Consider the following 16,465-nt stretch of genomic DNA (forward strand, 5'->3'; position numbering starts at 1 on the left):
AGGGTATGACTGACACCCCACATTTTACAATCCTGCCTGTGTTCAGAGCACGTTTGTTTTTTTTAGAGCATATTCTTATTCTGTTGGTTTTTTATTTCATTTTGCTCCCTTCAATGATGCAGCAAAGTTTTTCAGACTAATTGATATTGAACTAAATCCACTTAAACAGTGATTGCAAGCCAAGTGCCCTCATTGAAAACTATGTTTAAGTCTAAAATTGTGTTTTAGATACTTGAGTGCATTGCATCTTAATTCCCCTTATAACGTCCTAATCCCCCAAGTGGGGACGACTAAGTACTTTACATATTATCCACTATAACTAATAATACGAAATAACTCTCCCACAGTACACTGTATGAAGCAGAGTAATTAAATACATGCCACACTAAAACACACTCAAATTTCTATTACTCTGCCTCCAGGTGGGTATTTTTACTTTAATGTTTTCAATAAAAAACTGCTGTTCTCACCATTTTCCTTTTGCCTGATTCTGTTACTGACCCTCTTAGAATATGGTTAACTATACCCCCACCTTGATTAAAAATCTGAAGTACCTAAGCAATAAAGCATAAACCTTCCAAAAGATCAACTCTGCCATCCCCTCCACCGCACGGCCCCAGGCTTTCTTTTTCTGTCCATCTTCTTGTCCTAGGAAGTAAATCTGAGTCACCTGCTCAGTACACTAAACTTTCTCCAAGATGACTTTGTTAGCTAGCTGGTCCTTAAATCAGTAAGACATTGACAAAGGGCAGAGATCTGGTGTTTATTAAGATGGCTTCATTCATGGGACAGGCCCAAAGAGGAAACCCACGGGCCTGCTGGATTTTCATGTCTATTTAAAATGCTTTTGTCGCACGGTACCCACCGAGTACACAGTGGGCACCTTGAGACAAAATGACGTCCCAGACGACACTGGCACAGTGGCGTGGGGGTGTGGGCACTTCAACTCACTTTCCCCTCCCCTTTCTGAAGAGGCCTTCCTCATGTTATTTCTGAATGTCTCTAGACTAATTTCTCATTGTTTTCTAGTATTTTCTAGTCTTGACTTCTCAGCTACACTCAGGACTACAACAGTGTTTAATTATTTGGTTCTAAGTATGAATGAATTCACAGCACTTGGATGATCTATTGAGCAGCACTCAAACAATAAAACTATCCAAAAATCAAAGCAAGAACAGTTAAGGATGGTGAATCAACATGGCTACAAGCAATTAATAACCTTCCTTCTTCCTGGTTTCATTTAAAAAACACAAATAAACCACTGAGCAAATAAACTTGCAAAACTCAGGGTAAACATGATGCAGTATTCACCCCATAATCAAAATATCGTGATAAGGTGTTCGAGGTCCTTGTACACAGAGAAGTAAGTATAAGTAACTGAACATTACATTTAGGTTCTATAAGTAACTGTTTTAAGAGTACCAAACTCTTAAAATTGTGTAAAACAAATATTCTTTTTAATACAGAAGAATGGCTTTAAAGACAAAAAAATCATAATTTCAATTTTAAGACCCTTTTTTATTTAAGTATCTTTAGATTTATTCAATTGTAACAAGCTCAGGAAAACACCAGCAGCCAGGTGCAAGAGGGTTCTGCATTTAGTCTAAAATCCTGCTTTGTGAAGAACCGTAAGTGCAAAAAAGAATTTCTGTTTGGAGGAAATAATTCAAGTGGAATTCCAGGAATTCTGTGAACATGATTATTTCAACTGATGACTGAAATCCTGTGATTTCAGACTCTCCTGAAATTATAGCGATTCGATGGCAGATGCTCCCTTGTCAGGACACCTGGCTTCCAGTGAAGCTCAACTTTGCTTTCAAGTCTTAGGATTCCAAGTCTTACGATCTTTTGATTCCAAAGATGATACTGCATCTTTACCCAAAAGCAAACGTCACAAAAGCAAGCATCCAAAGTGTCGAGGAGCAATGGGAGTTCTTGCAAAGATGATTAAAGAAAGCTGCTAGTCATTTACTGATTTGTGGTGAGCACAAAAAATGGAAAGCAGTTACATTGAATGCGTAGCATGGTAATAAGACTCACACTGTGCCGGTAGAATGGGTCAACTTTTGTAGGGTATTTGTCAAACTGTAAAGGGATCAAAGCAAAAGCTAGTTACTTAAAGGATCTGCATTAGTGTTTACTGCGTCAGTGGAGGCTGCCCTAAGCAAGCGTCTGGTCATAATGTTGTCATCAGACTCCACAACCTCATCGTACATGAAACCATTCTGAGCTCCTGAGTCACTCTGTTTTTCCCTGTTGTTGGTTTCTCGTCAAAGTGAAAACCCAGAGGATGCCCTTAGGTCCTGGCTGCACTATTGTGTCTCTTTCTACTCAGTGTTCAGAGACTGGCACAAACCAAACATCTGACCTGGGGAAAAGAGGTAATTATTGAGACAAATCAGAGAGAAGTCAGCACTTGGTCTGACAGAGAATTCTCTCCATTTTCATCTTCACCTTGGCAGAAGAATTGAACATTCAGCTGTCTTCCCAAATGTATTACACACAAACATAAAGCAATTTGGACTAGGTCTTCTAACCTTTCTTTTAAGCAGAAAAGAGTATATAGCACTGTTTCCTCTAAATCATGTCATTGTCGGGTGCCACGACTCCCCTCTGTTCAGCGTAAGCATTTATGAAACACCTTGCCCAGGCTGTGGCATAAACTCTTTCCCAACATAACAGACCCTTAAAAATGTAACTTTTGAGAGGTCTAGTCCCTCCAGAGAAAGAGAGAAGGATCTACTACAAGAAATAATTTTGGTCCCAAAGCCTCATCTAAAATCTTCTAAGTAAAATTTATAAAATAAACTTTAAAATATACATTTTGAAAAACTAAATTGAGCCCTGGCTGGTGTGGCTCAGTGGATTGAGTGCTGGCCTGGGAACCAAAGGGTCGCCAGTTTGATTCTCAGTCAGGGCACATGCCTGGGTTAGTAGGGGCCAGGTCCCCTGTAGGGGGAGCTCAAGAGGCAACCGGACCACACATTGATGTTTCTCTCTCTCCCTTCCTTCTCTTTCTAAAAGTAAATAAACACAATCTTTCAAAAAAGAAAAGATAAATAAAGTTTTTAAAAATGGAGGAGAGCAGGGGAAGAGAGGAAACACAGTTTGGTAAAGGGAATGTGTCTTACAATCACAGAATTGACATCTTTTCTCACAGTGCCTAGAGTAATTGCCTTGAGATCAACTATTTAATATTTTAAAAAGTTAAGTAAACCACTTCTATACTCACTGTGATGGACAGGGCCCCATTTCACGATGTTTAGCATCCTCATAGAGCGCTACTCATTACAGACCCTAAGTTACATAAAAACGCCCTAACTGGTTCTCCCAGCATGTCCTAGACCCCTGTCAAGACCAAGAACACGGTCACTGCCAGTGGTATCTCTTACCACAGGCTGAGTTCTGTCGCTGCAGGGCACGTGGCTCCCTGACCGCCTGCTGACAGCACAATACCAGACTGGCACCGCCTTATGGGATACAAGAAATTAACACCCCCAGCATCTGAAAGGGCAGGCACCCCACGCAGTCCACGTCTCCTGACTGCTCTCTCCCCTCTTTAGCCTCCTCCTGACATTTTTTTTCGTTAGCACTTGGTGCAAAGCACTAACAGAGCGATTTTCCTATCTGGTGGCAAGCCTCTAGCTTTCTTTGTTCAAGAAAACAAAATTACCCTCTAAGTCAAGTTAACTGCCAACATTGGATGTGACCACTTTGAGGGCATCTAGGATGTTCAGATAAAATGCACCCACAGTGCTACATGTAACTCTAGAAAAAAGTTCCTACTTCAGGCCCAGGGTCAGTGCTGGCTGGAGCAGACACAAGCCCTTCTTTCCAGCAAAGAGGGACAAGGGAGCCCCCTAGACAACGATCACGCCCCTCTCATCTCCTGCCCCTGGCAGCCCACTCCAACCCCACCGTGCTGCATAAAAGAGTCGTGCTCTACTTATCCTCACATTTCTGCCTGGGGTACGCACCATGGGAGGTGCTGGCGTCGGCATGATGGCGGTGGGCGGGATGGCGTGGGGGAAGGGCGTGAAGGTGTGCTGGTGCGTGTGCTGGTGCGTGTGCTGATGCTGGTGCTGGTGCTGGTGGAACTCGGTCCGCAGGTAGGGCGGGGGGCCCAGGGAAGCCCCGCGGTCAGCACTCTGAGAGGCCAGGAAACGTGTGTTCAGTTCCTGTCGCAGGATGTCTTGCTCTGGAGAAGAAGGAAGGGGACAGCATGATGCTTTTTCTTGTAACAGCAATTTTCTTCAGAACAGGACATCCAAACACTGTACTAAGGGAGGCGTCAGGACTGAGGTCACGGGACATGAGGCTTTACAGGGACAACCAACTCAGCTGACAATGATCAGAACATCAAATTAGACGGAGTGGTCTAATTTTCCTGCCCTCTGTCACTTGGCTCTGAGAGACAGGGCGGTCAGTGTGGTGTGCTGACGGACTCCAGGCCCATGTCTGAGGCCAGTTTTCCGCTCTGTTCCTGCCAGCTGGGTGACCCTGGGTGTGGCCGACCACCCCTCTGTGTCATCTATCTGTCACATAGGGACACTGCTGCCTACCGCAGGGGTTCATCTTGAGGGTTAAAGGAATTAACATCTGTACATGCTGGAGAACAGTGACCGGCATGCTAATTCACAAGGGCCAGCTGTTCATGTGGCAGAGCGCTCTGCCCCCTTCCAGGGCAAATCTCCGCCTTGCTGCTCTCTGACTGAGCGGGACGACGCAGCTGTGATGGACCCGAAACTGGGACACCTGCTCTGACTGATAAATCAGGTGAAGAGAAAAGGACCCACAGTCTCACACTAGGTCTGTCCTTAAAACTCTGGGATGCATGGCTACCACAAGTGCACCTGCCCCTCTCCACAAAGACACTAAAAGGCCCTGTTCACCTGAAAGAAACCCTTCAAACCAGGGTGCAATGCAAGAGCTGGGAGTGAACCAGACACAGCCTGGGAAAGTGTCTGCTGCTCCAAGTGGAAGCCCAGGCAACAGGACGCACATGACCCCCGCTTTACCGCCTTATCAGTGGTGAACCCTGTGGTAACAGCCTCATGGCTTCAGACAGACCAGTCCTCTCAGCAGTGGCCCATGCGCTGGGCCTGTGCTGGGCTGCTGCGGGCGCTGGAACATGTTTTTGCTGAACCTCAGCTCACAGAAGACTGATTACAAGGTTGCACCCAACGAAGCAGAAAATCTTAAATACAGGAAGTCCAGCAGTCGGGGGACAACCGAGACAGGTGGCGAGGCCACCAGCAAGGCAGAGTGGGAGCTCAGGTGAGCAAGGCCATTTCTCCCGTCCTACCTGAGTAAGTGCTCCCGGCTGGGTGTCCGGGGACCTGCAGACTCCCTGATGTCAGTGGTGGTGGAGGAGGCAGAGCAGTGGGAGGGGCAAACATATTGGGGTGATGGGAGTGTGCGGGGGGCTGGAGGGTGGGCGTGAAGCTGTGCAGTGGGCTGTGGTTGGGCAGTGAAAGGGGGAACGGGGAGGCTGACGGGTGGTGGGAGATGTGTGGAGGGGCCGGCTGGGTCTTCGCTGGGGTGCTGCTTCTGCTGCTGCTGTTGGAGAAAGAGAGGAAGGAAGGAAGAACAGGAGAGGGGGTGGGAGGAGGGAGGGAGGGAGGAACAAAGGAAAAAAGAAAGGTATCCAATTAATTTTCTGAAAACAAACGAACAAACAAACAAACAAACGAAGACCCTATCTCCCTGCTCAAAGCCATTCTGGAAACGCCTTTTCTCTGGCTCTTCCTCTTCACAGACCCTCCCCTGTGCACGCAGGGAGCCTCTCCTGAGCTCTCACCTCCTCCACACTTGCTGCCACTACTGCAGACACAGCGGATGGCAAGTGCGGCTCCAGAGCCACCACACACCTGTGTCCAGACAGCTGGTTCTCATCTCTGCCCACAGAGAGACCCTACCTTCCCATCTTCCACCAGCCATGTTTCCTAAAAGCAATACAAGTAAAACAGGGGGAGGAGAGCGAGGACTTGAGTTCCAGTGCACCCTGTCTGCCCGCTGCCTGGGAATGAAGACCCACAGAGAAGAGATGAACCCGGGAGCTCAGGTGCCCTGTCACCCCTTCTCTCTGGAGGCCGCCACAATGGCCCTGGGGCAGAAGACAGGCCTGGCCCGCTGATGAAGGAGCAGCCTCCTCACCCTGCTGGTTTCCTCACCTGTCACAGACAGGAAAACCCAAGTCCCTGCCCGAGCCACCAGTCAGGCCGAGGCAGGGAGACAACAGCCAAGGCACGAAGCCCCACGAGGCAGGAGGTGTACCAAGTACGGCCCCCTTTTCTCTGCAGCTCTCCTTCGCGCTACTTTTTGAACTTTCCTTTGTAATTTGGCAAAACAAGACAGACGAGGGCCTGGATCTCTCCTTGTAGGAAATCCTCTCTTTCTTGACACCCAGCTTGTTTCTTCTCTACCTCTCCAACCCGCCTTGGAGGAAGTACATCTCAATGAAAAAACTTTAACCAGAATACTCCGTGGCCCCAATCTTCCTGCCTCTGGACTTAGAGATGTAGCTTCTTCAAAACATCCTCCCTGAGGCCAAGAGCCTCCCTTCTAAGGCTTTCTTAATGCTCAGTGACCTCTATGGACCTTAGGGTTTTGATTCCGTGACTCACCAATGCGGGGCAGCGGCGGGCTCCAGGGCTCAGCACCCTCAGCTCTGTTTCTCAGGCGTTCTTCTCTTTCCTGCCTTCACCCCTCAGCAGTCTCTAGGTATTTTAGTTCTCTGCAGTGTCCTCTCTGCTCAACCCACCCAACCTGCCCTCTCCCCGGAGACCTGAGTGTCACTGGGCTGTCCTTTTCAGTCTCTACTTCAGAGAGAACACAGTGACAAAGTTTTCAGCAAGGCAACTCTGGTCTCCTTGGGAACCCTTACCCACTTACTACTTGCCCATCCCAGAGAAGACGCCCGGCAAAAGTCAGGCAAAAACAGAGCAGGCTGGCTCACCTTAAACTGTTGAGGCTTAAGCTGCTGCTGTTGTAGGCTGACAGCGGCTGCGAGAGGCTCTGAGATGAGGGCGGGGCCTGCACGGGTGGGAGGCTCTGGTGGAGCAGCTGGCTGGGGGACTGTGGCCGCGGTGGCCTCTGCACCTGAGGCTTGGGCGCCGGCTGAAGCTGGGCCTCTGGGGGGCCCTGTGGCGGCTGTGTGCTTGGACGTGGGGGCTGAGGCGGGGCCTCTGTGCGCTGCACCAAGTCAGGGTCTGGAGAAGGAGCTCGGGGCTGGGGCTCCACCTGGGGCTGGGGTAGCAGCTGCGGGACCTGAGGGCAGGGGTCTTTAAGCACCACGGGCTCAAAAATCGGCTCTTTGCCACAGTCCTGGCTCTTCTCCTGGCTTCTCTCTAGACCAGATATCTTGGGGACAATCGGCCCTGCATCCTGGCTGTCATGTTCGGGCAGCGTGCCAACACCTAACTCCGAATCTGCAGGGGGGAGAGCAAAGACAAAAACGACAGACCGTGGTTGATAAGTGAGCGTGAAACAGGAGGGGAATGCAAACTCCAAGACCAGGGCAGACGGCCCCAGAGACTCGGCGGAGTCCAAGCTTCCTGCCTGGCCTCCCCCACCTGCGGAGCCAGGGAAGATGGGGGAGCAGCCTTTACCCCTGAGGCAGCCACGCCCTTATGGGGAGCAATGGGAACCGGCCCTGGAGGCTGCATTCCAGAAAGCAGTCTAGGCCGTCCAGAGTCTGAGAATAAATGTTTTCCCTCATCTTGAGAAAGCCTCTCATGAAGCAACATTATAAACACTAGCCCACAGTTGATTTTTCCCTTTTAAAAACAAATAAGCTCTTGAATATACAAAAGACAGCCGCTTTCCACAGCAAACGAAGCAAGTGTTATTTAACCATACACAGATGCTTCTTCTTGGCCTGGCCTACCTCCCCCCTTTCCATTTTGACAGATGAGACACATTTGACATTTAGAGAAATAATTTTTGTTTAGCCAAGTGCCAGACTTCCGGTCAAGCATCAAGCCTTTTGACACTTACCAAATGACCCCAGCATGTCTGAGGTCAAAAGTGCCAACATGAATTTAAACCAAATTTGCTGTCAACTCCACATGCTAGAGCATTCAAGGGACGCCACAGACCATGCCAGGGGTCCTCACTCACGTGAGGACAAGAGGTGCAATGCTGGACATTGAGACTATGCCTGGATGTAATAATTAAGTAAAATTCTACAATCATGCAAGGAACTTGGAAAACAGATGCTCCTGTATGAATTGAAAAGACACGTGTACCACCGACAGTCAGCATGATCTAGACCACATCTAGTGCGGTGCTTAGCTGGTCACCTCAGAGTCAAATTCCATGAAATCCTCTAACAGAATAATTTAAGACCATATGGCATTAAATATTTAAAAATGGCCCTATTCATATTAAGTACTTCTGTATACACCTGGAGGAAAAATCACCTCTCCCACATTTTTGTACAAAAAGACCCATCCTTTTATTACTACACAACTTATAAAGAGGAAGAACATAGACCCCACTGTTCTCTGAAAGGCGGGTATGTTTCAGCCACCTCCTGAACGAACTTCGGGCACGAGCTTTCTCTTCCCGTCTCGCTGCACCGAGTGTGAAGAACACAAAATGTCCTCACTGGCCCCCTACAATTCTGTTGAGGTTTCACATGTAAACGCTTCTCATTTTTCTTCCCTAGAATGTGCCTCAGAGCAATCCATTACTTCCAATGTTCTTTTGGTAAAATATCTAACCTACAGCATGCACAAACGCAGAACAAACTGTGGGTTTACAAACGAAGTGCGTTTTTGGCCAGTTTGAACTTGGCTGACCCCACATCCCACCGAGCAGCCTGGGACACACGCACTAACACGGTGTGAAAGGACGAAGCACCCAACAGGGGCCTGGCAGAAAGTACATTGGACTTCTGACATCCTGCTCACACACGCTCCATCCAGTGCTGCCTAGAGAAGCTTTGCAGGGAGATTTTTACTTGTGATAAGCTGAAATTTTATGAATTCCAAAAACCTTCATTTCCGACTTGAGAGCTGAGAGAGAACAGCCCTGTGTGGACAGACCCCACATGAGCAGAAGAGGAGCTCTTCTTCGGTCAGAAATGAAGACCCTCGGCCTGCAGACGCCTGCTTCCGGGGGGCTGGCTCTGCTTCTGTGTGTGTGTGTTTCCCTATCATTTGTAAAAGATCTTCCACAGCAGGTAGTTACATGAGCCACCCCAAATCACAAGCTGCCTACATTGCAGGCTGGTTAGTTAGGTCTGGGGCAGAAAACCTAACATTACAAAATACAAGAGATTATCCATTTTCCTCAATGACAAATACTATGTGCAAATACTATTCTGACAGCTAAAATGTAGAATCATTATGTCTGCTAACACCGCCATCCTTTAGTACTGCTTTGTTTTCTCTGGGCTGAGATGGGGAAGGATAAATACATCAATATTTTCTCTCATTAAATTTAAATTCAAACTCATGATCTCCCTCCAGAAATCAATGACCAGACAAAGTTTCTCTCTGACATAAAAGAAAGTTCCGTTTTCCAGGGGATAGCATTTTAATTTACTTATGCTGGTAAGGAAGTGTGTTGGAAATACACTGGTAGTTCTTCATACAACTAGCTTGATTATACGTATGTCTTGCTCTTTATTTAATGAGCCTCTAGAATTTGGATGACACAGTCGGACTGGCAGAAGGCACCATGCAGGCTGGGGCCACTTCCCACGGCTCTGTGAAGGCACATGGAGTTGGCGCTCACGTCCCCTCTGTTGCCCCGTTGCCTCGGTCCCAAGCTAAACACAGCCAGAGACAGGAAGAGGAGGGGGTTGAGTCACTGCCACCCGGATGACCACTGAAGTAAGTACACAGGGAGGAAAAAGTCTTCTCCGGCAAAACCGGGACGTTGTTGTGAACCAGTCTGTGGTCAATGACAGAAGGAAGAATGAAGAAGGCACAGAATTCTAGACTAAGACCAGAACCTGGAAGCCCATCTCCGTACTTGTCGCACCTCAGTGTGCACACAAACCACCTGCAATGCAGATCTGATTAAAATGCAGATGCCCGTTAGTAGCTTTGGGGTGGGGCTCCAGGGTCTGCCTTTCTGAGAATGTCCCAAGTGATGCTGATGCTTGGACCACGCTGCGAGCAGCAGGGCTCCCAACCAGCCCTCCCTGACTAGACGGGGAGGAAGTGAAGGAACTTGCCTGCTGAAGTCACCTGGCTGTTTAATGAATCAGAGGACAGGAGCCCTAGTCCTAACCCTGCCACCACCGAGGGCCTCTTCTCTGATTTGCACTGTGCTGCTCTCCAAGAAGCAAAAACCCTAAAACAAAGTAGGTAATGGTAACTCCAGGATTCATTAAAAGCATTGATGTACAACCAGACAGTGGGAAGGCTTAGGGAAGTTACTACGAGTTGCTGGAACGCTGCCCTTCAACTTGTCAGTGTCCTGGTGCCACAACCTACCAGCAGGACAGGGACAGAGGTGCAGGCTGGTGGGAACTTCGGAGCCAAAACAGTTTCATGGCTCCCCATTTACACAAGTCTCCTGAGTTGCGTATTAGGCGTCATGCACTTTTGTGGCTAATCGGTAATGCATTTCCTCCTCCTCTCAATTATTCAATAAATGTATCTTCCCAGTTAAGCTTTTCCATCTCAACAGTCAATTTGTCTTACTGTGCTTCTACCAAATTGGCAGGAACACTGAAAAAGATGACTGTATTGCTGTGTGCTCTGAATGTGCCAGAAGATGGGATGTGCTGAGGCTGAAAGAAAGAAGAATGTGCCAGTGGACTATTTAGGACTATTTAGTCTTATTTAGAAGTGGTATTCATTACATTTCGAGGTTCAAAAATCTCTCTTCTTATGATTGTAAAAATGATAGCACGCCATGCTACTAACAGGCATGCAATTTAAAATGACACTGCCTAGTACACAGTGGAAAGCATGAGTTTACTGCCTGTAAATGATACCTCGATAAACGCGACTCAAGCACGACAGGGTTTTCACAAGCTTACGGATAAATTAGGAGAAAAACTGTTTGATTTTGATACAAATCTGATATGTGTTCCCTGGGGAAAAGGGGCCCTTCTTACACATTAGCAGGAGAATGTAAACCCTAGAACTTCTGTGTAGGGCAATTTGGCAACATTTTGCCAGAGAGCTAATGGCGCTCCCTTGGTGTGCAAGGTTTCAGCTGAGAGACACAATGAAGCAACATGGTTTGAAGTGCAAGTTTGGAAACAACCTCACTGCAATCATCCGGGGACTGGAGACCCAGACATTTGGTGCGAGCACAGCCAGCACGGCCAATTCTGCAGCTATGAAAACAAATGGGGGACTCTGTATGAGAAATGGAGGAAAACTAACATGTACTCCTTTTTACCTCATGCATAAATAACCTCTGGAAGAATACACGAGAAACTAAGAGCACTGGGTACCTGTTCGGGGGTTTGGGGAAGACAGTGAACTAGCTGGACAGGACCTGGAGGAAGGGGAGATATTTCTGAATCATGAGATCATGTTACCTATTAAGAGTTTTATAAGACAGTTAGTCTTACATTTAAAAACAGCCTGAGCAAGATGAGAAGGAAATGAAAAGCAAATAAAACTGGGAGTTTATGGTTATGGTGGCGTGACTACAGAGGTATATCGTCATGGAACATATATTTTACATGAAGTAACAAAATACAATGTACAAGTTTCGATAATTTCAGCACAGTAAGTTTTATGAAAAAATATAAATGAGTAAAACTGACTTAAAAACCAACCAACCTGATCATAAGAGAAAACTGAAAACGTACTCAATAATGAACACTTCTGCCCCCAAAAGGTACCAGGTGCATAGTGTTACAGACAAGGTAGACTAAACCTGTAAGAAACAGATTATTCGTGTCATTTAAATAAAAAACCCACAGCAAACATACAACAAAAAGAGGCAAAAGTATTATTTACAAACCACATATAATTATCTAGCTCAAAAACATAGATAATCAGCTAAAAAATATTAGAACTAGTAAGAGCTTAGTAAGGTAATCAGCTAAAGAAAACCCACAGCTATCAGTAACTTTTCTACATGCCAGCAATGGTGAATAGAAAATAAAATTTAAAAAAGACCTCCTGTATAAAAACAAAAATCATATAGTACCTGGGAATGAAACTACAGAGATTACAAAAATATGTCCTCAAAAACGCTTACAGAACGTCTATGTCGAAGGGCGGTGCCGTAGCACAAAAGAAAGGGAAGCAGGTCGAATCCACAGGTGGAGGTTCTCCCTCAAGGACACGACCCCAGGAGTTCTCAGAATGGGGTGGGGGACGTTGTTTGGCTGTGACAGTGAGTGAAGGGCGTGGGGGGCTCTTGGGAGTGAGAGATGGGCTGCAGTGAGAAGGACACCCCACACAGTGCCCTGTGTCACTGTCCCAGTCCCACGGGACATCTGAACAGCTGACAGACCCGGACCCTAACTACATGTGTGTCTGCACATGAACACGTTATTCTTTTGACGTGGTTTTAACACACATTGGATTTCCCGGGAGTGCAACTACTGTACATATGTCCGTTACATCTTGGGTTGTTCATCATTTGGGAAAAGTATGACCTCATCAGGGGTGAGACGTCACCCTTGTATTTGATTACCCCCACCTACACACCTGGACGAGCCAGCACCCAGTCCCTTTGTAGAGTCAAGCATCTGGCCACTTCCTTGTCTTTGCATTTCATAACGGCTTTATAGCCATTTTAAATTATGTGTGTAGATAGCTATATTAACTATATAGTTCAGCTCAAAAGGAAAGACTAATGTTACAAAGAGGCCACTGGGTGAGGTAGGGTTAAGATTTGATGCCTTATGTCCCAATGACGAATGATCGTGTTACTAGAAATCCAATAACATACTGAAGAAATGAGGCAACTACCTGAAGTGGTTGTTGTGGAAATTAAACTAAGTCATGTTAAGTGCTTTCCACAATGTAAACCACAAAACAGGTAAGTAATCAATGTTCCCAAAAACTATTATAGAAAAATGCTTTGATGGAAAATACTTCATGACAAAATTACTATTAAGTAAAATAAAGCACGCTATCATCAGTACATACAGTCTCAATACCGAAAATTGTCTGTGTGAATTTATATATGTGTGAAGAAAAAAAAGGTTAGAGAGATGTGCATCAAAATGTTCACTGTAATGCTATCATCCAGAAATAACCACTGCTTTAATGCTTAAACGTGTGCTTTTTAAACTTTCCACATTTTCTACAGTGAATGTGCATTATTAGTGTAAAAAGAAAAAAAAGGATTGTTTTAAAATGAGTCCCTTCATAGATAACAGGCCTCCCTATTCAAAAGAAGTCAAGTGAAAGTGTTCAAGTCTTTGAACTGCCCCACCTACTGGATGGATTTTTAAAAAGATTTATTTACTTTTAGGGAGAGGGGAAGAGTGGGAGAAAGACAGGGAGAGAAACACTAATGTAAGAAACGTGGGTCAGTTGCCTGTTACACGCTGGGGATTGGGCCTACAACCCAGGGATGTGCCCTGACTGGGCACTGAACTGGTGACCCTTGCTTTCTTTGCAAGATGACACCCAATCAACTGAGCTACACTGGTCATGGCAGATTTCTTTCTTTCTTTCTTCTTTCTTTTTTTTTTTAACTAAAGCTCCTCATCCAGAGAACAGATCAGTATTTGCCTCTCAGAAATAAGGATAGGATATGGCATGCCTTATCCTCCAACTATTCCTTAGCACCTCTAACTGGTTCTAACTGGGTGTATCTGGACAGAAAGGAAATGGTGAAGATTTTTGGTACTGTTGGTGGTGATGGTGGTGGAGGAGAAAAGGAGAAAAGGGAGGAGGAAGAGGAGGAAAAAAAACACTCCCAAGGCATGTTTCTGGGCTGTTGGTTTTTATGTCTTTATACTTGATACCACCAAGTCATTACAGCAGCAAATACGAATGAGCCTTAAAGACACCCCGAACCCCACATGGAGCACTGGCCCCGAGGCCATGCATCCATCCACCCATTCATCCATGTATATTCCTGAATCAGACGATTCCTACCATCTGGAAAAGGACACCTCCTATTTTAAAATTAGTCTGTCTTCTAGTTCAGTTCTCTTATCTTTCCAAGTAATAGAACCATAGAGACCTCACTACATAGAAGGAATGAAGATTTAAGCCAAATAAGAAAAGAACCTAGACTTTAAAGAAACATGGAAACATTAATAAATGTTGAAATGCTCAACAATGAAAAGCCCCCAAAACATAGGGAAGCATCAACTTTCTGTGAATCAATATGTAGTTATTTCCAAGCAACTAACAATACCTATTCTTTAAACACTTTCTGCCTATCCCGTTACCTCAAAAATTTCCTTTCTAGCGAAGACTGCATACATTGTATACACTTACTGAAACAAAAATTGCACTGCTGGGTTAATTTAGCAATACCTTTCCTCGAGTTTTAGATCCTGCTTGGAAAACTACAATCCAGTGGTGTTTGGCAGACAAAGTCTATCTTTTCTAACATACTCTTCTCTTTATTTTCCTCCTTTCTCTCTGTTCTCCAAATCATTAAACAGAGACCAGTTTGTTCCATTAGCAGATTCAATTACTAGAACGAATGGAAGGGTGACATTTGGTCTTGCAGCTCTTCTCGGTCACTGAAACTGTACAAATAAATTGAGGAAAACCCAGTGTTTTTTCAAGGCAAATTAATTTTCAAACACTGCAAGAGTGGGAGATCAGGGGAATGATGGGTGCTTGGCAGGATTCCAGTCTGTATAAACATTAATTACCATCTGGGAGGCCACGCTCTGGGCTGAAGGCTGTACGGCAAACCTCTGAGGGCCTCCAGGTTCCTAGTAAAAGCAGAATCCTATGTAGGAAAGAAATAGCTGTTGTATCTGCCAAAACAGCAGCGGCCCCCTGGGAAAGCTGTGTGGAGACCAGCAGGTGAGACGCTGCCATTATTAGAGAAGCTCGTTTGGACATTGTACCAGACTAACCCAGGGTAGAAGTCACTCTGATAGGGGTGAAAGAAAAATCAACAGACTGTGGGTGAATGCGTGTAAACTTGTTTTCAGTTTATTCCTTGTAAACGTCACACCAAAAAGCATCAATCCTTAGGTGTATGCCCATGTGCCTTCAAGGGGAGTATCAACCTTGACTGTGCAGATGAGAGCCCATCCAAATGGTTTCTGAGTACAGAACAAAGGGCCCTTAAAGGTCAGCCTAAGATTGCACACATTTAATTTCTTTCGTGGCCTCTAGCAAATAACAGCAATGAAAGACCATGGTGACGAAGGATCAAAATTAGAATGCGGGAGACAGGCTGTGATGTATTGGGGATGGAGATGGGAGCACACAAAAAAAACCTTCCCATAAACCCATGGGTGTCGAGGTCATATCTAATCCTTGCACCTTTCACTTCATACAAGGAAGAGACTAATTAGTGTCACTCACTGCACACACCCGGCACTGAGCCAGGTCCTAAGGATACAAAGATGAACGAGAAGCAGCCCCTGCCTTCCAGGAGATGGCGGCTGAAGACGCAGAACAGAGCACAGAGGAAAAAGACATGAAACGGGCAGTCAGGAGACCCGCGGCCTTCACCTTCAGTGTCTGCTACCTGTAAGGTTCGGAGATCAGCTCAGATAATGAGAGCTGCTGAAGATAACGGCTGTATTCTACTGACTCTGAGCTGCAGATGGCGAGGCTCTTTCTCAACCACCTGCCCTGCTGCACTGGTCCTGGGGATTGGTCTCGGGCCCACACAACCGGACTGCGTTCCGGGACGTGTAGACACCCGACATGAGAAACAAGGAATAAAGGATGAAATCTCCCATCACTTCTGAGAACGCTGGAAAAACATCCAATACCAGTTTTAGAGGAAGCCCAAGCTTTCGTTTTGGCCTCCAAGGTACACCTCCGTTATCGTTGCTTGTGTCGTCCTGGCAGCCCCAGGAGTCACCAGCTGGCCTCTTGGGACATGATCACCTCATGCTTGGCTCCTGTCCCTGGTGCCTTTCTGCCTCTGTCCCCACCCACCTCCATGGGTCCCAGCTTCCTGCCCCATCCTAATCGGCCCTGCCTGGCAGTTGACCAAGCACTCACATGGCACAGTGCACACATGCACACAAACCCCAGCACAAACACCAGGGCACTCCCAGCATTTCACAAGACTCTTCTGTGTCTGCACATCAGTCAGAGGGTCTGTCCTAACATGGAAAGGTTCTAAAAGGATTTCAACTGAACATGCAAGCACTCATGCAACCCCCCATGTCCCCTGAGTAAAGAGCGACACCAAGGACAAGGCATCAGCATCACAAAGCCACAGCTCATGTTCCTGAGACTCGAGGACAACCAGGAGATCCTTGACTTGGCTTATTTTGGAAATTTTCAAAGAGGTAGGACCACGACACTGAACATGAATGGCAACTTTAGATGTTTGGCTAAAAATATACAGTTTCCTTACTACCCAATCA

The 16,465-nt window shown here is 46.3% G+C and overlaps 1 protein-coding gene across 5 annotated transcripts in view; it reads right to left on the minus strand.

Moving 5' to 3' along the window:
• AUTS2 (activator of transcription and developmental regulator AUTS2) overlaps nt 1–16,465 on the minus strand; it is a 1,159,817-nt gene that overhangs the window by 21,938 nt on the left and 1,121,414 nt on the right. The window contains exons 7-11 of one of the 5 annotated variants that reach the window (XM_053663485.1): nt 6,959–7,430; nt 5,306–5,556; nt 3,957–4,198; nt 3,393–3,470; nt 2,041–2,085 (exon numbers count right to left, since the gene is read on the minus strand). In XM_053663485.1, the coding sequence (XP_053519460.1) occupies nt 2,041–2,085; nt 3,393–3,470; nt 3,957–4,198; nt 5,306–5,556; nt 6,959–7,430 (1,088 nt within the window). Of the gene's footprint in view, nt 1–2,040; nt 2,086–3,392; nt 3,471–3,956; nt 4,199–5,305; nt 5,560–6,958; nt 7,431–16,465 lie in introns of all 5 variants that reach the window. The other 4 variants (XM_053663486.1, XM_053663484.1, XM_053663488.1 and 1 more) reach the window with 4 other exon arrangements.

This window comes from Artibeus jamaicensis, unplaced genomic scaffold, assembly GCF_021234435.1.
Source record: "Artibeus jamaicensis isolate MK-2021 breed Jamaican fruit bat unplaced genomic scaffold, CSHL_Jam_final contig_3182, whole genome shotgun sequence".
NCBI classification, from domain to species: Eukaryota; Metazoa; Chordata; class Mammalia; order Chiroptera; family Phyllostomidae; genus Artibeus; species Artibeus jamaicensis.